Genomic DNA, 22841 nt, shown 5'->3' with positions numbered 1-22841 from the left:
ATTTTCATATCTGGCCATTTACTGTATTTGAGTAGGTGATCAGAAATTGCTACAATTTCTGTGCAGACAGAGTGGACCAAGTGTCAAAAAGCAACAAACTGATTGATTATTGCATTTTTTGAGTCGATTTCAGAGTTCGATAGAAGTTTATGGTGATTCTATGGTGTATGTATGGACTGTCCTGGAACCCGCTTATTTGATTTGACTTTGATTTGACTTTATTAACGAGATTTTTAGCCCTGGGCTAGTTCATCTCGGGACCAACGGCTTTACTTCCCTTCCGAAGGAAGTCGTCACTATAACTTTTTACGTCATAAGTGACTATGTCGGGGATGGGATTCGATCCCAGGTCCTCGGCGTGAGAGGCGAGTGTTCTAACCACTACACCAGGTCCGTCCCCAGGAACCCGCTTATTGGATCAGTATATTTTGGTCGGTACTCAAGATTTTCACTTGGTCCACTCTGACTGAACGCATATTTGAATATTTCTGGTCTTCAACGCCCTGACCCTTCAAAACCTTAATTTCCAAGGTATCGTAATGCCACTGATTTTGAGATTAAAGATATGGATTATTGAAGGATTTACGATACTGATGTCGAAGGGTCCTGATAATATGTTCATCTTAAAGATATGCACCCAGTTTGACCACGCAAGCATTAAATGATTGTTCTTTTTCTTGAAATTGTTCAGTCAGAGTGGACCAAGTGCACATAGTCCATCAAAAAATCGTTCTATCAGAGTTTCGGATTGTGATTTTTCATATTTATCACTTCACATTATATTGTTTGAAAGTAACACAAGGATGGGTAGAAATATTGAACCAAAATTTTACTGAGATAAAAAAAATACAAAGCGTTAGACTTTGAGCCTGTTTTTCTCAAAATATGAAAAATGTCACTTGGTCCACTCTGACTTAACGCCGACCATTTGTAAAGTCTAGCCATCTATTCCTGTAGTAGGCCATTCGATAAATTTTATTTTTTTTTCTTTGCCATGTGTTGAGCTATTGAATGGCTATCGAGAAATTAAGAGAAATGGATACAGTTTCTTATTTCTGGAGTTTGTTCATAACCCAAAGTTTCTTCAAATCTTGATATAATCTTTTCCTCAAAACGCCAAAGTTTTTAACGTTCCAGTAGCGCATTTTTCGAAGTTCAAGAAAGAAAGTGATTTTTTCAAGTATTTCTATTTTGGTTATACAATTTCGCTGAAGTTTCAGGTTGACTGTGGCTAAGGATTTTTTCATGATATGGAGGTTAATTGTTGTTATTGTTCTAGTGCTGTAATTATTCTATTCAAAACAATTTTAAAGATCTTAGAATTTTGTCAAAGTTTGTTTAATCTTTGAAGAAATACTCCATACACTTAAGGAGGCAGGATCCGTCGCTGATTTCGGAATTTTCAAAAGTAGTTTATTCATTCAAAATTAAGAAAAAATTACAGGAAAATGTGTTTACTGTATACCACTCTCCAACCAAAACACAATGAACACATTTGCATCGAATAATTATTAGTTATGACCAGAAAAACTGCTTTTGAAGTTTCGATGATTACGATGACGGAGCGTTGATCGTTAATCTGTTGAATCGGTACTGCATTATTTATCATCATGATAATTTATTTCCGGAAACTCTATACACAGCAAACATTCTTTAAATTTATTAAAAAGGCTTGCTTGCATCTTGAATGTAAAACTGCAAAAGAGTATGCTCGGTTTTCACGATCGAATTCTGAACAATCTGTCACAAATATTGCACATGAATGGATCTACAGCTCGGTCATTTCATGTGCATCATTTATCATTTATTTTTCAGTTTAAAATCATGTAAACAGAGCGGTTTCGCTTGCAATATTCTTTGAGACAGGACGTTTTGCGTAAATTGTTTGGGATTTTGTTTGCAATGTTTGATACAATAGCTGTGTTTGTATTATCTATCACAGAATAATTTATTGCAAATGGCTTTACATGATTTAAGCTAAAAATACGTGGCGTGTAAATTTTAGATATATTTGATGTGTAATTCTTGACACTTATTTTTGCGCGAAGAACAAACTCTTGATAATCCAAAGACAACGGTATTACTGGGAAAGATTATTAAAACCACTAGTAACTGTCGAACACAAAAGGCATGAAAATTTCCGAAATCACCTGTCGACTCCTTTAGTAAGCCAGTCAAGTTGAGTAACGACTGTCAAAAAACTAGACTGACAGAGTCGTGCCGAGCGATTTTTTGGTATTCTAGTTAAGTCGTTTTGATAGGACCTATAAAATAGATATTTTTTCATCTTGTGGCCCGCGACATGTATTAAGACCAAAGCGGTGGCCCGCATAACCAATTAGGCTGAGGACCACTGTCCTAGATCATTAAAGATTATCTGAATGTTGTAATGTATGCCACGCCCTTGCTAAAAATACTCCATTTAGCCAACCGCGAACTAGGTGGCGGTAGTGAGCAAACGTCAAACTCGAACAAAAGCGATGCGAGCGCGAAGAGTAGCACGTCGGCCAGCTAACAATTGTTAAAATTGGGCACTATTCGACTGTACGATGAAAACAATAGAAGTGTTACGTCTGTTTGTCTGTGACTGAAGTATTGACAATCGTCTTGAGTGCCATAGTTTGGCCAATACTGCATTACTCAGTAATTGAGGTTTAAGTTCTGGGGCAGTTCAAAGTTAGCCAGAATAGCCGGAGGCAGCTTATTGGGATATAACAATATTTTATGACTATTGATAACAAAAGAAAATTGGCTCCGTAATGCCTTGATCGCTTGAGCCTATGGAAAATCGATCAATTGTGAAAGACTTTGACGGCATTTAATTGCAATGTGCCATTGAAAACATTTGAAAATGCTTACCGGTAATAGAATGGCTAATTAATTAATTTAATATTAGTGATTTTAATAGTTACACTTAAAATGGGCGTAACTCAAAATTTCGACAACATTCTCATTCAAAACTCCACCCAGAGGTTATAAACAACTAAAACACCTACTTTGAACCAAATTTTGATGGTTTAGTACTTCTGATAATCACGACCAATAAAAAACCATTCAAATATCTTAGATTTTCATTGAATTTGTGGACTTATATGATCAAAAGGGCGTAACTTCAAAACTGTCCCTACGATTTTTTCAAAATTTTGCCCAGACATGCAGCTTAGCTATAGAAAACGACTGGTGAGCACAGATCTGATGGAGATTTATTTCTGATAATAACGGTCAGGGGAGCACCGTGCAGTCCCATCTGTAAAAAGTAGGCATTGAGAAAATAGGCTGTAAAGTTTTTAAACTCGTTTTCCATACAAATATTCAAAAAATTCCAGGGGATTGGAACATGTTCAAATCTTAATGAAACTTTCACAACTTGCTTTCCACTACGATATCTTTCCAAAAAAAATAAAGATGATCGAAACACGGTTCATTTTTGTGTTACACGGTGCGGAGAACTGTAGTGGGACTGATATGCGGTTACTTTTCATTATGGGACAATTTGACTTGCTGTTTTTTCTTTTCCGAACAAATCATACTTTTTTATTAGTGCAGCTGAAAAAGCATTGGAAAATATGTTGAAAACTGAACTCAACTCAATTTTGACGAAAATGCAGATGGGACTGACTTGCGATTCACGGCAGTACAGCCTATGTTTTTCAACAACTGCTAAAATTCCCACAGAAATCGCATACCTGTCATCACATTTACAATAATAAGTTGTGTAAAAAGAACGTTATTCTTGACAATACAGTCGACCCTCCCTTACTCGATATCGATTTAGAAAACAATAATAAAGTTGGATTTCATGTCTACCCCGATGGTCCCTTGGATCGCTTTTACACTGGTTTTCTGTTCTATAACTCGACACCTTCCTAACTCACGGTCCTTTGAATATCCAGTTATGGAGAGTTGACTGTATATATATTTTATTTTTTATTTTACCAATTCTGCGGAATTTAATTTCGAATAATGATTGGAGTCATTGCAAACATCACATATCCTTACGACGTTAATCTGTAACAAATCAAATTTGAGTAAAATAGACCAAATCCGATGTTCCAGCAAGGTCATGGTACAGTTCAGCCATCAATCGTACAACAGCTCTCGCACCAAGAGCCGGGAGATTTTTCTGGGAAGATCTCTGAAAAAAATGAACAGGTTTCATAGTTAAACAACAGAACCAGTGATGTTGAAGATAGATCACACTCACTCAAAAGGAGCCAACTGCCAGGTCTTGATAGCGTTTGGTACAAACATTTTCCGCTGATTGCGGGTAATTCCTTGTACTATTGACCTTCCCACGTATTCTATGCTGTGTATCAACGAATTTTCGAAACCACTGTGCGGAATTTTCAATGATTAATTACAAAATATTTCAATTCTTGTTTCGATTTAACTCACGGCAAATGTAAAATAGAATCCACAAATTCTTTCCGGGTGTTGACCGGTACCGGAAACACGGTGGTCGTAACGACTTGATCCTCGAACCCGGCATGGAAGATTTCATCGTGCAGATCTTCCATGAATCCTCGGACCGCGTATTTACTGGTGGCATAGCTTCGGGCGTATCCGGTGGGAGTGTATGCGATTTGGGAAGCCAGTGCCACGATATGACCCTTCTTTCGACGATACATCCCGGGCAAGAACACATTAATGGTCCAAAAGTGACTCAACACATTCACGTCCATCATTCTTCGAATGTTTTCTGGGGTGTATTCGTCCGGGACCAGAACCGGGAGAGCACCAGCGTTGTTGACCAGGATATCCACATGACCGAAATCCAATACAATTTTTTGTTCCAGTTCAACAATTTCTTCGTAATTGGCAACGTCCACCTTATAGAAACCAGCCTTGACGCGATGCTTGAGCAGTTCCTGGACAACCTTTTCACCATTTTCAAAATCGGTATCGGCTATGATCACATTGCAACCGATCTTGGCCAGTTCAAAGCATATCGCTCGTCCAATTCCGTTTGAGCCTCCAGTGACCAGTGCGTTCCATCCAGCGATACTCTTCGGAGGAGGTGGATTCACCCATTTCCAAAAAAGTCCGATCCAGATCGGGATGCTCTTGACGAAGAACTCTCCAATATAGAACAATCGCTTAACGGTTATCCACGCTGATTCCAAAATCGATTTTCTTCTTATGGGAGTTGCAGGATGGTACGGCAATTTCTGAAACTCGTACAGACTCCCTTTGCTCGAGGGGGGAACCATTTTGGTCGACGAAAGAGCCCTAACGAGTGGACGAATCATCGCTATATCCATAGTGCTCCGCTCGGCCAATCGCTTTTTGTGCAACTGCATTCTGCAGCCATACCGTACCCTTAACCTTAAAACTCGTTTTTGCTTGTCGCTTACAAGAAGCCATGGCAGCGCGCGCACGGTCTGCTTCAAGCAGACTTATTATGAATAAATAAATAAATCTCAGATCCGATCATTAAACGTTAGTTCTGGTAGTAGCGAAATGTTTTCTACATATTTATTCAAAAATCTTCGCCAGACACGCGTATTTCAAACTCAACTATAAGACAGTCTTCAGTGTCGTGTACTAAGCCTGACTTAAAGTCGAGTCTAGTATTGACAATTCGAGTGACAATTAGAAGTTCGGCAGTCAAAACTTCGGCGTCGGCATTCTAATTTGGTGCTTCGCCGACGCATAAGAATAGCCTTTGTCGGCGTAGCACTTCGGTAGAATGCCGACGCCGAACTTCGGCGAACTTTCGGTGATATTTCATTTCTCTTATGAACTTCGGTCTAAAGTTAATCTGAATGCACAATACAAGACACTGAAGACGGCCTTACAGTTGAGGTCGAAATACGCGTATCTGTCAAAGAAAACAATCTCTAGGGGAATTGAATGGTACAGTACTAAATTCGGCTTTTCGTTTACTTATTTGTAGTATGTTATTAACAAAAAGTTTAGATTTACCATATTTTAATGATAGTGTCTCTTAAGGCTAAGTAGCCCGTCATTCGTTTTGGCAACAATGATGACTTTTCAGCATGCATTTCAAAGTGATAACACTCAGTCTTGATAGTTTATATTGACTTGAAAATGTATCACTGTACGCGCTAACATGCATAAAGTATGCTGATACTTTTTCAGCTGTATCAGTGCAAAACCAACTGATTTTCTTTGATTCGTAATCGTGAGATGAATTAGCAACAATCATCAACGGTACGTACAAATTTCAATGACGGCCTACTTCGCCTTAACACAGACTATCTAGATATGAGAAGTGAATGCAATGTTTGAATTGATTCTAATAAAGAAATTTAAAAAATAATCGAATATTCATGCATTTTTTGATAATATGTGTGTTTCAGCACACCGTGCGTCGCGCGCATTTAAGTTTATATGCTCTAGTGCACTTGCACATGCAATTGCACTAGGCCAAGATGCATTCAGTAAGAACCTAGCACCTACCGCGCTCGCACCATGGGAAGTCTGGTGGAGTTCCAGAAGCTGCCATACAATCCGGCCCCTCCGCTGGAGCCTCAAACGCCGTTGGTCACTCTGGTTCGAGGAGTTCGGATCTTCGTCAAAGTTCTGCTCTTCGTAGCAAAGCTCATCCCGCTGCTAACTTATTTGCTGCTGAGGAAATTTGTGTGCCGAAAGCCGAAAGATATCCGCGGATGGGTGGCCTTGGTAACTGGAGGAGCAAACGGGTTGGGACGACAGATCGCAATCGAGTTGGCCAAGGACGGTTGCCATGTGGCTGTGGCAGATCTTGACGAGTACAACGCTATGAAAACGGTTCTCGAGCTGCGTTACTACGGAGTGAAAGCCGCTGCCTACTGCGTACGTATTCCCCAGTCAAGATGCGGCCTTGGAAACATGCTTGTTTGGTTGATTGAACTATGTGTGCGGTTGGTTTTGTTATTTTCATGGTGCAACAGGTAGATGTGGCAAATGCCAACCAGGTGCGAGATTTGCAACGAAGGGTGGAAGCCGAGATTGGGCCGGTGGACATTTTGGTGAATAACGCCGGAGTGGTACCATTTCTGGTGTCGGATGAGTACGTGCCGGAGAATTTGCAACGGCTGGTAAATGTTAACATTTTAGCGAACTTCTATGTAAGTAACAACAATTGGAAGATTTGTTTAATCCTACAAACAAGCGTTACGATTTTTAGACCGTGAACACATTCTTGCCAGGGATGTACGTCAGGCGGAAGGGTCACATCGTAACAATCTGTTCGGCAGCGGCCTACTTGAATGTAGGATTGACGCGACACTACACCACCACCAAGTATGCCATGCGGGGATTTATGGAAGAGCTTCGGGATGAAATTCGACTTGCCGGGCAGTCCAAGTGGGTCAAAACGACGGCGATTTTTCCCTTTCAGTTGAACACGAGGAAGGAGCTGGTGACTGCGGTGCTGAAAATGCCGTGAGTATTACATAAATACTAATATGGGGCCTTCCTTAGCCAAGTGGTTAGAGTCCGCGGTTATAAACAAAGCCATTCCCGGTTCGATTCCCGGTCGATCCAGGATCTTTTCGTAAAGGAAATTGTCTTGACTTCCCTGGTCATAGAGTATCATAGAACCTGACGCACGATGTACAAATGCAAAAAAGGGCAATCTTGGCTTGGTCTGCATTCTGACGTGGCAGGCGCCATTGTTGCCTAAATATAGAAGATCACCAGCACTTATACGCTGAGGGTGTCTGTTAGTCCCAAGCAGTCATCTGGTTGGTTCATTGTGTAAGTGCAGCTGATCTGGCAATACGGGAGTAGCAACCACGGGCGGCCAACTCAAGCTCAATGTGTACAATTGAAAGTTCTTAAAGTATTTAAGACAAAATAATCATACAAATCCATAATGATGATGATGATATAAGCTGCCATCTATTGTAGCAAGGTATCCACCGGTAGCAATGGCCTGTTCCAACAAAACAATTTGATCAAGATTGTATGACTATTTGTATTCAATCATACTCATGACTGAAGGGGCAAAAACGAATTGCGGACCCGTAAGCAGAGACACTTACGCGAAACCCGCAAGGGAAAAAAATCTCCTTCCAAAAGTAAGTTCACACAAACAGTCGTACAATCAAGCCCTTGCTTGTCAGAAAGACCCAATGGATGGGAAGAAGAGTCCGCCCTTTTTCCACGAAATGTTGGCAACAGGAAGTTGACAGTTTCACTCTTCCTATCGATCTCGCTTCAATCGGGTGCCCTGATGGTCCCACCCTGGGAGGGAGAAACCAATACGAAATTTATGTACGTCATAGTGAGCCGGGATTTCGCTGTCACGAACTGTCACTGTGAGCCCAGATCTCAAACATTGGACTAACATGGAAAAAGCGCGTAACTGATTAGAACACATTTTCGCTTTTCATCAAAAGTGACAAAAATCGAATGAAATCCATGCACACAATGCAAGTAATGTCACGTGAGCACCTTTCAATCTGATTGAATATAAAGCATTGAAAACCCATCGTTTTACTTTTTCCAATGAAAATGAATATTTAGTGCATAGAAAACTGTGGCCCTTTCTCCATGTTTGTCAGGAAAGATCGAAAGTACACAACAAAAGAAAACTAGCGATTTTCCCCAAGCCTTCCTTGATTGTTGATGGCAAGCTGGAGTTATCTTGCAGTTCAAACAAACGTTGTTCCATATTTCGTGTGTAGTATCGGTGCCTCCCTCCCAGGTCCCACCCAACCCAAAATGCATAAAAGATTGGAAATATAATCAAATAATACAATTCATCATGAAAAGATCTCACCGGTTTTTTTTTTCTTGTAGTATTTTTAAGCTGGTCGTCAAAACAATGTCGTCGAACTATTCCACCGTTAACTATAGAATATTATTCATGCAAGTTACTACGGAACTGTTCAAAACTCGGGAAAAAAACAAACTCCCACTCCTGCGATAGGGCGGTACGAAAATCGGATCCACTTGCTGGTCTTCTCGAAGCGCACTGCTCGACAATCGAAGAAAAAGGCCAGAATACTTTGCTTATGCGAAAACTGTACCCGCTTGCTGGGCTTCTCGAAATAAAGATCGAACAGTAAAGTTGCCAAAATCAAACGGGCACTGTATCAAATTTGCAACACTCCAATTGAACACCATTGTACATGCCTGTGGAGTTTCGATAATCACTGGGAAAGGAATCACCCTCCACGCGATGCTCACACAACTTACCAAGACAAATGTTGATTCTCAAGTGAGGCAGAGTATGCATGCATATAGTATGCAAGTGACAGGAGCGTGTTACTAAGGGAAACCAATATCGTCAACATGACAGTGTGCACCACATTTGAACGTATTAAACCGCTTACTGTGATCAATCCTATTATCACTTCCCAACGCAGTTGATTCTATATCCCACATTCTTCCTCTGCTCCAAAGAAATTCCAATTTCTTGAAATTAATAGAAATCAAATGTATATAAAAAAATCAATAAAAAAAAAATTTCATACATATTGTACAATTCAAACTTCCATAAATTCATCTACTGAAAGCTCATTTCCTTACACGAATTATTGTCGAATCATCCAGCTATCTTGCTTATTTTCTAATACCATTTAAAATTGTCCATATTCCATTTTCTATCGCAACACTTGTCTCATTGATGTACTTTAAACATCAAATTTGGGATGGTCATATTTGCTGTACATTAAAAAAAATCTTCACTTCGAACTAAATTCCAAACAATTCTTCACTCCAAAACCAAATTTGTTTTTGCTCTATATTTTTGTATTACAACCTGACATTCATAGTTTGATTAATCGTGCAATGTCACGTGTAAAGGTCATTAGCGTAACTTAAACTCATGCCTAGAGGGGGCTTGGCATACACGATCAAAACAAATTCTCAAACATGATACGTACTTGACATGGGACTTTTATTTTCTAGGGGGGGGCTTAAACTTTTCTAGGGAGGGCTGAGACCCCCCTAGACCCCCCGTATTTACACCAATGCACACTGGTCCAGGAAGCTAATTTAGGCGGACATGAGGTTTTCGTCAAGATTTATTGATTTTAGAGCCATAGTTTCTTCTGAGAATATGTTCAGAATTTTCAGTACTACAAAATGTACGGATCAAAAAAATTTTTACGGTGATCGCAAGAGTGACGTATACGCCAACTTTTTTATTTTAACGAATCGTAAGTTGGTATGTTCAGCAAAGTTGTAGCAAATGATCATAGAAACAACTTTGCCGAACAAACTTTTTCTCGGTTTTGCTTAAGAGCCGAGATAATTAAGTATTTTTAATAAAAAATCGTTTTTTGCTCCTAAGTGTTTTATTTTTTAGTTTTATTAGCCTACTATGTTCTACAAAGTTTTTATACTCATAATTTGCTACAACTTTGCTGAACATACCAAAGTTGTATTTCTTATGGTTTTCATGTTATTTGAGTTTTTCTTCTTAAAATTGGCTATTTTGTATGCCTTGTATCTCAACTATGAGCACCTCAAAAAATTATATTTTTCCACTACATGATTTTGCAGTCTTTCAAGTACCTGTGAGCAAAATTTGGAGAAGATGATATTTTTCTATCTCGTTTAAAATCGATTTTACTAATGGACGATGTGAGAAAAATCCATATTTATTGAATATTCATACATGTTCAACTCACAAAAGTCATGGCTACCTAAGCACATCAGCCCAGAGATAACACGTGTATTTATAAAAAAAGGAAAAGTACATAGTTTTTCAATTGTTTCTGATTAACTTGGAAGCTTCTGCGGGAAATTCATTGTCTTTTCCTCTGCCAGTATTTCGCCTATTCGTAAGCGAGATCGGAAGTCAACATAAGTCGTTTGAATACATATTCAAAGTTAACGGTTCGGTTGAATTTTCTGGCATGATTTTCCCGGAATCTTCTGATGGATTTATTCCGCGTTTCCTGCGCTTCTTCACTCAGCATTCCTAATGGTAATTCGGCATGCTGGACAATATCACTTCCATACAAAAGTAGTTTATGCACCGTTGGAGAGAGTACGTACCAATCGTACAACTGGCGATACAAACAGTTCGTTTCTGACAGAAAATGTTCAAATGCCTCCACGTCAATCTCCCGATTAGAGTTGACTACTTTCAAAATGATTGAGAACCGGAATAGGAGGTTTTTGTCAAGTCCCGTTATTTCCGCTACTGTATCTACTTCCCGGAAAAGCGACGTGCCGTGCTTCCATCGTTTGAGTTCCCACCACCTGTTAGAGGTTCGTTCAATCTCAGTTCCAACCGTTCTTTGAAAGCTTTTCGTATAAAAACCTGGCGATCCTTTAGAATGCTACTACTCTTGCTGACACGCCACGTAGGCTTGGGCAACGTCAATCGGTAGCTTATGTTAAGCAACAATCCAAAGTACGAATTTGAGCATGAAGGGGAGAAAATACACATTTCAATAAATCAGGAGCGTTGAAGATTTGATCCTTAAGGGAATCATTCAATCGCTTTCCTGATCTTAGACAAATAAAACATTGTTGTGTACTTGTCCCTGCTAAGACATTGACAACCTTTGTATCAACCATTGATAAAATTAGTTTGGCTAAAACATCCACAGCAACTCCCTTTACATCTACTTGAGTTAGGACAAGTTTCTGAATTTGACTGTCCATCTCCCTTACTTCAGCTATTGTTAAATCAGCAGCTTAACAGGTCGGCAAAGTGACACCGACGATGGAAGCTCATTTCTCCAGATCACATCTTGATCGTTGTTTTCTGGCCGCCGACGTAGAACTTGTATAGGAACTCATGAAATCGCAAATATATGCGAATCATTGTATTCCTTCAGCTCACCATCGCTGTCCTCGTTTAGAAACACTTGCTTGTACCTTAAGTGATCAAATAAACGTATAAAATGTTGAGTTACAAATTTATTATACTTTAATACCTTGAATGATTGCTGCTGCCATCGCAACCCCATTTAAAAACCACCTGAAACACATCATCCAAAAGCATGTCGATGTTTAGGAACTTGATGAGTCGTTGAATCGTATGATCAATCAAATTTTGCAATGGAACCTTAGCACAAGAAGCGTTCACAGTGATACCTAGTATGGTTGAAGAATGAAAGAATGAACAAAACTTATTTCTTAATTTAGACGCCTTTGGCAATTACAATCATTCAAATTGACACATTACCTTCCGGATATGTATCATGTTTGGCCAGTAGAACTTTGTTGCACGTGTTCCTTTTGGTCTGATGTGCTTAGGTAGCCATGACTTTTGTGTGTTGAACATGTATGAATACTCAATAAATATGGATTTATCTCATATCGTCTATTAGTAAAATCGATTTTAAACGAGATAGAAAAATATCATCTTCTCCAAATTTTGCTCACAGGTACTTGAAAGACTGCAAAATCATTTAGTGGAAAAATATATTTTTTTGAAGTGCTCATAGTTGAGATACAAGGCATACAAAATAGCTAATTTTAAGAAGAAAAACTCAAATAACATGAAAACCATAAGAAATACAACTTTAGTATGTTCAGCAAAGTTGTAGCAAATTATGAGTATAAAAACTTTGTAGAACATAGTAGGCTAATAAAACTAAAAAATAAAACACTTAGGAGCAAAAAACGATTTTTTATTAAAAATACTTAATTATCTCGGCTCTTAAGCAAAACCGAGAAAAAGTTTGTTCGGCAAAGTTGTTTCTATGATCATTTGCTACAACTTTGCTGAACATACCAACTTACGATTCGTTAAAATAAAAAAGTTGGCGTATACGTCACTCTTGCGATCACCGTAAAATTTTTTTGATCCGTACATTTTGTAGTACTGAAAATTCTGAACATATTCTCAGAAGAAACTATGGCTCTAAAATCAATAAATCTTGACGAAAACCTCATGTCCGCCTAAATTAGCTTCCTGGACCAGTGTGCAATGGTAAAGGTTACATAGTATTCTGATAACAAGTACCATCCGATTCAGGTATGACTGACCATTTAACCTGTATAGCAACAAAAAACCTTTAATCATTCTTTATTGGGACTATCTATTCATACTGCATACTTTTTTTATGCATACTGTGATGTATTTTTAACTAGTTTGTTTATGTGAAGCTCAATCGATTTTACCGCTTTACGGAGCCGAAATTCATGTTTTTGTATGTTGTAATTTAGTAAACAATATTTACACGAGACAAATTTCAGAATGACTGTCAATGCACCAGTAGCAGCGCCATCCAACAGCCTGAATACATTATTGAAATTTAAAACAAAATTCTCGATTAAAACATGTTGTCCCGTTAGCAGACTTTGCAAGCCAGTCAAACAAATGTGTTTTTTAATGCTTGTCAAGAGCTAAATTTTTTCTGTCAGCTAGTCTCCTCTTGGGGCAACCAACACTCTCAATTTTTGTTATTTGGCATTTCGCACAAAAACACACTTATCGTATTTTCTTTTTCTCTACAAATAATATTGTTAGGTCATTTACCATACAACAAACTAGACGTTGTAAACACATGCTCTGACGTTTGCATAAAGCAAAACAATATAATCGTTCTAGACAGCAAATATTGCCAGTTTTCTTTCCAACAAAACGCTTCAATGTTCTGGAATTACATTTGCCCATAAAAATATAAGAATAAAACCTTATTTGTAACATTATAGCACGCAGGCAAGCGCTAAAAGTATCCGATCTGATACTTGAATAAATCGAACAAAAAACATTAATAATTCTCGTAATTCGTTTGCGGACATTGCCGAGGCTCCTCTTCCATCACGGCAAACAACACGCTGTGATCTTCCAATCTGACATGTGCACACATCAATACAACAAGATCCATGAATTCTTGCTATTAGTCAGCGGGCATTGCCGAGACTCCTCTTCCCCAACAGCAAACAACACGCTCTATCTTTCTGACCTGACATTTGCACTTAGCAAAACAACAAGGTCTGCGAATTCTAGCTTTTCAGCAGCGGACATTGCCTGGGCTCATCAAACAACTCGCTGTTAGCGTCCGATCTGACATTTGCACCAAGCAAAACAACAAGATCGACGAAATTTCGCTTTTCGGCAGCGGACATTGCCCCACGGCAAACAACACGCTGTAAGCGTCCACATATCAATGCTCTTTCTCGGGTTGTTTCTTCAGTGTAAACTTTTTTTTTTCACGTGCGGGAAGCAAATCTGATACGGAGAAAGAAATTTTCACTTAACAAACACTACGCTGCGGGCTGCACTTCTAATTATCACTTTTTCACATAAGCAACGCGGCAGGGTGATTCCGTCCATTGAAAAAATGTAAAATAAGCCAGGTATCTTTCCACAAGTTAGTAGAAAACTGGCAGGATCGCCAATGTGGAGTTTCGATAATCACTGGGAAAGGAATCACCCTCCACGCGATGCTCACACAACTTACCAAGACAAGTGTAGATTCTCAAGTGAGGCAGAGTATGCATGCATATAGTATGCAAGTGACAGGAGCGTGTTACTAAGGAAAACCAATATCGTCAACATGACAGTGTGCATCACATTTGAACGTATTAAACCGCTTACTGTGATCAATCCTATTATCACTTCCCAACGCAGTTGATTCTATACCCCACAATGCCGAGTTTTCTAATCGTACCATCATCTTACTCATACCCGCCTCTCTTTCCCCCTTCCGAGAGATCACTCTAGTCTGTTGGTGTGGGTAAGCCTCGCAAGCAGTAATTCTCCACACCACATCACTTTCACTACCACTACTACTGAGACCGCGTTCACTCAAACACTTATCACTTCCCCCCGCGCATGCTGTCATCGATCATTTTTTTTCACATCAATTCCACTTTTTAAAATTTTAAATTATTAACTTTTTATATATTTTCCAATTGAAATTTAACTTGCACTCGCGACTTTGCTCTTTTCTACGTTCGGATATATGTTTTTCGTGGATTTTACTTTGACATTTCCACTTTTTTTCACCATTCGAACACCACGTCAAAAATGCACAACTTTCCCTCAGCCAGTGCTGCCCGGGGACTACAATAATCATACAAATCCATAATACACCAAAAATCCACCATACACCAAAATGTATATGCCTGTATTGGTTTATATGCATCTGCAAAAAAGTTTATAATCTGATCTCCTAAATCATGCGGGCCACCCTATTTTCACATCACTAAAATAATTTTGAAAAATATGGAGAAACTTTCCCCAACACACCATATATTTAAAACAGACGTTGTAGGCGCAATCATTTTTGTCTTCCTAGATTTGGCTTTGCGACCAATGTCTTGCTGAATAGCTACGCGTTTACCGCTATGGGCCTCCTAAACATAAAATAATTATATCCGAACTCCGTTACGGCCCAATTAGGGGAACTTGATAATATAACTAATCATATTCAGTCACAATTTATACTTTAAACGCCGATAAATTAGAATTTTCAACCGCAATCGTCATTTTAGAACCAGCTCAACCAGCTTCTTCGGTAAATCCTCCAGAAATTGCTACAAGAATTCCAAGCAAAATAAAAACTTCCATAGATTTCTCCTGAATTTCTGCCCAGTTCCGAAAAGGCGCCAGACTTACCTTTAGCAACTTCTGCAGGAATTCTGCCAGGAGTTCCCCAAGGGATTCCTCGAGAATAATTCAAGACCTCCACAAGGGTTCTTCTAGAAATACAGCAAGGAGTTTCTGCGGGAATGCCTCTAGTGATTCCTCCGCTTTAATATTTACAGGGATTCATTGATGGATCCATAAATTTATCCAAGGATTCCTCTGGGAATTTCTACAAGAATTCCACCAGAGATTCTTCAAGCAATTTCTCCTGAAATTGTTCTCTATTTTTTTTATACACAATGAGAGGGTTTCTCAACCGGTGATCCCCTAGGAGCCGACCATTGGCGTAGCTAGGATTTTTTCCTGGAGGGGGCCTAGGGGGGGCCTAGAAAATTCTTGATTTACCGATTTTCGCAAATTTCGTAGTTTGCGAAAATTTGCGTTGATTTTATCTGTTTGTGTTTTTGTCTCATACCAGCTATTATCTCTGAATATCAGTAATGCTTGTAAATTATAATTTTCATTACGGAAAATTCGACAGGAATGCCACACGTATGGTAAAGTGTCCTAAATAAATATTTATAATTATAATAATAATAATTACGGAAAATATCAATTCTTTGTCTAATTCAGTAAAAAAATCCTTCAAGAATTTTTAGAAGAAACTGTATCAAATTGCTCAAAAGAAGACATCAGAATTTTAAACTTTTCTCCATGAAGCTAAACTACGTACTTATCACACATACATTTTAATCATTAAGTTGTTCTTTAATAATGTATTAAGGATTTTCTGGAAATACTTAGGATTTCTCCAAGAAATATAACAATAAATACTACCAAAATTGTGTTCAAAAATCTCTCTGAAATTCTTAAAGTCAGGGTGAGACTCTTGAAAAAATCTTCCTAAGTATTCTTGAAGAAATTTTCAAGAAGTTTTCAACAAATCTATCTGAATTTTTTCAAAGAAAATTGTCTAAGTGTTTCTTTAGATTTATCTAAAAATCAGTTTGATATTAATCCCCGAATTCCTTACCCATATTTTTTCAATTCAATCATTTCAAAGTTTTTAGTGGAATGGGTTCAGCTATTCTAGTTCTTTCGTGCAAATATTCAAAAAAAAAATCGAGTAATTTGTTCAGAGATTTTTTTTTTTATTATTATTAAAGTTCAAATTGAATTTGGAAAAATATTGAACTCTTATCTGGAAACTCAAGAATTAATCGTAGAATTTCTGACGTCCTGACGATGTTACTCACAGAAAAAGCTTTGGCGTTTTTTGTAGGATTGACTACAAAAAATCTTGTTAATTTTTATCGTCTTTATAATAGACAATGATTTATGTTAAGGCTAAGTAGCTCGTCATTCGTTTTGGCAACAATGATGACTTTTCAGCTTGCCTTTCAAAGTGATAAAACTCAGTCTGGATAACTTATATTGACTTGAAAAAGTATCACTGTATGCGCTAATATACTTAAAGTATGCTGATACTATTTCAGCTGTGTCAGTGCAATACCAACTGATTTTCTTCGATTCGAAATCGTAAGATGAATTAGTAAAAATCATCAACGACGCGTACAAATTTCAATGACGGCCTACTTCGCCTTAAAACAGATGGATTTTTTATGAAGGTGTTTGTATCTTACATTTTAGAAAATGTTTCGCATGAACACCGAAGCTTTAGTATGGCAGATTAATCTAAAAACTTTTAACTATTGTGGTAGAACTGTAAAAGTTGAAGGTGAAAATATTGGCGGTTTTTATCAAGAACTCTGCTAAAAATGTTTTATAACAAAATTCATAATTTAAAACTTGGAGTAAATTTTTGCATTACTTTGAAAATTCGTTGAGGAATTCCTGATGGATTTTCAGAAATCAGGAGCCATACGTATACAAACTCTGAAAAAAGAAAATGAAAAATACAATTTTTTCTCCTTTAGATTCTTTAAAATGTTGCTTTTTGGAGTACGAATTTTTGTACGAAGGTGCCTAAGAATACGTCATGTGAAGGAAGGAGAAACAACAATATGTTAAATCAGATTGAAACAACCAAAGATAAGTGATTATCTATATTTTTCTCAAGAGGTGAATCAATGGGCTGGATAAATAAACAATAAACTGCAGGATAATTGAAATCGCTCAAATCATTTAAAAAAAAAAAAAAAACAAATTTCTCAAGGAGCTCCATCAGAATCCATAATTAAGCCAAAAAGCCTCTAGGAATTCCGCCTTGAAAATGTACAAGAATTCAATTTCAGAATATATATTCTTTGCAGAATTTATAAAACAATTTCTGAAACATTGTTTCAAGGAAAATCTTCACAAATTTCTTCATGAATTTTTTAATTAATCCCTGTCCAGTTATTTTGCTAAATTGCTAATTTCGGAAGTAAAAATATGCCTGGGATTTTTCAATAAATTTCTTCTGGAGATTCGAAGCCAAAAGACATTCCAAAAATACTTTTCGTATATAATTCCTGTAGAATCTGGGCATTTGAAGTAGAATTTACAAAAAAAAAAAAAAACAAAGGAGAATTTGTAACGCAATCAACAATGCATTTTGAAAATATTTCTGAAGGACTTATAATGAACTTTGCGAAAAAATTTTAATAACTTTTTTGGGAAAACTAGGGTCATCTACGGCTTCGGCACCATTGGGCTATTATCGGCAACCAAATTTCAAATGCCAGATAAACAGAATTTTTTCTTCAAAACACATCAATGAAAACATTCAGATGTTTCTTTGTTTTGTCAGCTTCTCGTTGACGAGATTGCCGAGACTGGACGAACAATTTCACCATAGTTGCCATCAATTTAGCAAATCTCAATATTATATGACTACTCTCTAAAAGATTTGAAGCAAAGGGTATAAACCACTCTTCGATATACATTAATGAATTTGATCACTAAAATTCTTGAGACTGTGAAAAACTTACTTGGTAAAACGTAGTTTAGAGTTAAATTAAAAAGTTCATTCACACGAAATTATTTAAAAAAATGAAGCGAAAACAGAGAAAGAACATATTGCTGGAATCAAAAATTATGACCGATTTTTTTACTTTTTTTTGAAGCCTTAGGTATGTTTGAAATTCTTTGAAGAGGTATGTTTTGAATTAGGCCTTGTTTTTCGACAATAATTGCAGCTATTTTACGTCTTAGAAGTTCCTTTAGTAATTTTGCCTATTTATTTCTTTGCCGAGATCTTTTTTATCAATAAATTTCTTTAAAGAAATAGGACGGGGTTGGTGGTCTGATGGCTACCGCTTCTGCTTCATATGCAGAAGGTCATGAGTTCAATCCCAGGCCCGTCCCTTTCCTCGTACTTTGTAGTTGTATATCTCTCACTTGCTTCTATCTTCCATTCTAAATATATCACACTCTAACTATATTCGTTCATAGCAAACGCTAGAACCAGAGACGGACAAGAAACCGTCTCCCTAACGCTTCCTATTTCCACGCGCACGGCTTTCTTACGCCTGATACATAGGCAGTCTGCTAACCACAAAAGCAAAAATCTCTGCCATGCCTTTCCCCCAATCTATACACTCCCGCATGAACTGGCGTGGATGCAGTGGAATATACGGTCTACGTGGGAGCCAGTTCAATGCATCATCAATTCCTCCTCCTTCCCCTCATTGGTCTGCATTCTGACGTGGCAGGTGCCATTGTTGCCTAAAAATAGAAGATCACCAGCACTTATACACTGAGGATGCCTGTTAGTCCCAAGCAGTCATTCGGTTGGTTCCTTGTGTAAGTGCAGCTGATCTGGCGATACTGGAGTGCATCCACGGGCGGCCAATCAAGCTCAAGCTCAAGCTCAATAAATTTCTTTAAAGAAATCTTATGGGGACAATCATCATCACCGGTCAAGGTACCCTCCAAGAACACAGGAAATCGTAATTCAGTCAAAAGGCTACACTATGCTTGAACATTTGAAATAGTATGGTTTGCCCTACTCAGAAAATACGAATTTAAGGAACCGATTTTCTAGGATACTGACGCTTTTTAGTATCACAGAATTTTGAAACGGAGGTGTCGAGTGACAGCAGGACGATTAATTTTTCGATGGTCGCACAATTCAACAAATTCAGAACCGCCACACTAATGCTGTGAACGACAAGCTAGGTTTTCCCGCTATTATTGAACAAAATAAAAGAACGTAACTACTGAAGAATGTTTATCAATAGATTCATATGATTTTACTTCACTTTAGAATTATGTAAACATTTTTTTTTTCATATATATTTTCATTCAAAATTCTTGAGGGGGCCTGGAAGACTCTGGGGGGGGGGGGGGCTAGCCCCCCTGGCCCCCCTGTTCCTACGCCAATGGAGCCGACTTCCCAAGGAATCCACGAAGTCATTTGAAAATAAATGTTTGGTTTTTATTAATTGATTAACGAATGCGACGAACCACTTACTTCGCTTGTTTAACAAGTGAAAGTTCAAATTTCGATAGACCATATAGTTTTAAACTTATTTTTGAATACACAAATAGGGTAAAGGACTATTTTGGTACTTCAAAGATTCACTTTGGTATGAGGGTTTTTCTTTACGAAATTGTCTGAAACATTGCAGCAAAACGCATTTTAATACAACGCTTATTTGTTCCAAAAATGAGCTCAGTGACTTCGCAAACCAACCTTCTTCTTCTACTTTCTGGCGTTTCGTCCCCACTGGGACAGAGCCTGCTTCTCAGCTTAGTGTTCTTATGAGCACTTCCACAGTTATTAACTGAGAGCTTACTATGCCAATGATCATTTTTGCATGCGTATTTCGTGTGGCAGGTACGATGCTACTTTATGCCCTGGGAAGTCGAGAAAATTTCCAACCCGAAAAGATCCTCGACCGGTGGGATTCGAACCCACGACCCTCAGCTTGGTCTTGCTGAATAACTGCGCGTTTACCGCTACGGCTATCTGGGCCCCTAAGTCGGTCGCAAACTAACCTCTACAGAAGTAAATCAAAATTGCCGATAATGGGATTCCGCGCTAATGAAATGCTTGCATTGCCGTTCCGTCAATTAGAGATAGAAAGTCTTATTTAACCTCATCAACCTGGCTTGATTATTTTCTTAATGCAAACTTGTAAAGTAAATGAATCGAAGTTCCTTGGAAATTTTTGAATATTAATTAGACAAATTTTGCCAACTCCCTTAATTATTGCTTGGGTGTTCCCTTATGTACTGTTGATGAGAAATTTGATTTTTTCTTTTTTAATCGATCAGCACGATTTTAATGCAATTTTCAACTTATATCTGAAGCAGCCATACTTGAAAATGTTATGCGAAGATCCTTGACCTACAAATGATTTTCAAGAGTTCTTTGCAAAATTTTAAACATTGTTTCTGACGTCCGTTAGTTGGCTCATGAAATATCTATAGCATTTTTCCTACTATATAGAAGCAGCTTTCAACGGTGATGATTTCCTAACGTACACTACCCACCATTAAGTATGGAATCGCGTATTACAACACTCATACTGAATATTGCCGCACCTTGAAAAGTTTAGCATCACCTAAAATGAATATTATCTCGTGATTTTGAAGTGCTAGATCAATGTATTTTTGAGGTCATCTTAAAAAATACGCCTTTGAGCCCCTGCGATTTTTTATTTTTGTTGAAAAAACTTTTATCACTGGATTTTGGGTGATGCTAAACTTAAAAGTGCTGCAATACTCAGTATTGCAACGATTCCATACTTATGGTGAGTAGTGTATCTTTGTAAGAATTCTTGGCATTGCGAAAAACTTTTGTGACGATTCGCGAAAAAAAAATCACATCACCTTCTAGTTGAATATATTTGACAAATTGTTGATTGAGCTGGTACTTTCCCAACTGCGTGATATGCTATATGTTTTATTGGATTTTAATTAATTGGAGTAACTTATCAGCTCCTGACTAGATTATTAGTAGACTTGTTGGACTTCAGAGAATCATAGCAACATTCAGGTATGTTTGCCAAAGATTTATGTTGATTAATCATGAGATCTTTCCATAAACATTGATTTTGGGAACATAAATTTTTGGGGGCGTGCGTGATGTTTGAAGTTCTTCAATAAGGCCGAATCTCTTAAAACGTTGAAAACCGCTGCGCTTGGACAATCTCTTCAGGGATACTTGCAGATATTCATCCAATAATTTATCCATGAATAATATGAATACTAAGCTGAGAAGGAGACTCTGTCCCAGTTCTAACGTTACGCCAGAAAGAAGAAAAACGTTATAATTAGTGATCCAAAGTCCTGTACTCAAAGGGATTCGTAGATTACCCCAGAAACAATTCGTCCCCTTAATGCTACAACTAGATAACTCGAAAATCAAAATTTTGTGATGTGCAACATTGAAAATATGGCCGTTTTACAAGAGATGGTTAATCGCAGAGAATATGATTGTAAAATGAACTTTAACTTCTGTATTTTGAATCACACGCTAATAAGCCGTGGATATTTTAAAGATCTAATTAAGAAATATTTTTTGACATATTGAAGTCAAAAATATCAAATTTCGAGTTATCTAGTAGTAGCATCAAGGGGACGAATTGGACTCCAAGCATAATAGAGAGATTCCAAGCAACAGCACCAAAATATGGTAAATATTTTAATTCATTTTTTTCTATTGAGCTGAAACTTTGCACAGTTTTCCAGTTCCATCTAAATCGTCATTTTCCGATATCAAATCTTCAAGTTGAGTCACGACTAACTTTTCAAAAGGGTGTATGTAAAAATGGTTCAAAAATATTCAAAAAGCTGCACAGCAAAAACGGTTTGTTCGATTGTTAGACAACTAAAGAAACAAAGTTAGACAACTAAATAAAGATTCCAAAAAAAATACACACAGTAAAAAAAAATTTTTTTTGCATTAAAAAACATAATTTTTGACACAAAAACTCAAATATCTCAAAACCCTATCGGAATACCAACGTAATTTTTTGAGGGAAAACGGTCCATTATATTAGCTATCTACCATAAAAATTTGGTGATGGTAAACCAATAAACAAAAAAGTTATGACATTTCAAACATGTCACAATTTTCACATTTAGTAGAAAAATTTTTTTTTTCGGTGTAAATTATTACGGGAACCGCAGTTTGTTGCTGTTTTTATTGTTAAGGGCCTTACGTGAATTAAACAAGTCGTTTTCATGTACTCATTTGTATTATGTATATTATATGTATAAATATTATGTATATGTATAAATATTATATGTATATGTATATATGAATAAATTAAAATGAATTAACAGATTACACGAAAATAATTTTTATTTTACCAGGATATTTTTTTTTAGAGTATGATCGATGAGTTTCTAAATGTTATGTATAAACTTTAAAAGTTTTGGATTTGGGTATGCGTTATGAGATCATGAAAACATTTTATTAATACTTATT

General features: G+C 37.4%; 2 protein-coding genes across 2 annotated transcripts in view; one reads left to right on the top strand and one right to left on the bottom strand.

Annotated features, from left to right (window-relative positions):
- Window positions 1-3879: 3879 nt before the first annotated feature.
- On the bottom strand, window positions 3880-5338 carry LOC5572216 (estradiol 17-beta-dehydrogenase 11). The gene is made up of 3 exons (XM_001660234.2): window positions 4396-5338; window positions 4205-4333; window positions 3880-4135 (listed from the first exon to the last, which is right to left on the bottom strand). Exons 1-3 carry the CDS (start codon window positions 5298-5300, stop codon window positions 4081-4083), a joined length of 1089 nt encoding a protein of 362 aa, XP_001660284.1. The 5' UTR covers window positions 5301-5338; the 3' UTR covers window positions 3880-4080.
- Window positions 5339-6371: 1033 nt separating this feature from the next.
- LOC5572214 (estradiol 17-beta-dehydrogenase 11) overlaps window positions 6372-22841 on the top strand; it is a 33190-nt gene continuing 16720 nt past the window's right edge. Inside the window, exons 1-3 of the mRNA XM_021849401.1 lie at window positions 6372-6798; window positions 6897-7073; window positions 7133-7389. Coding sequence (XP_021705093.1) covers window positions 6436-6798; window positions 6897-7073; window positions 7133-7389 — 797 coding nt within the window. The 5' untranslated portion in view covers window positions 6372-6435. The remainder of the gene's footprint in view (window positions 6799-6896; window positions 7074-7132; window positions 7390-22841) is intronic.

Source organism: Aedes aegypti, chromosome 3 (genome assembly GCF_002204515.2).
Source record: "Aedes aegypti strain LVP_AGWG chromosome 3, AaegL5.0 Primary Assembly, whole genome shotgun sequence".
Classification (NCBI taxonomy): Eukaryota; Metazoa; Arthropoda; class Insecta; order Diptera; family Culicidae; genus Aedes; species Aedes aegypti.
This window is presented reverse-complemented; position numbering and strand designations above follow the sequence as displayed.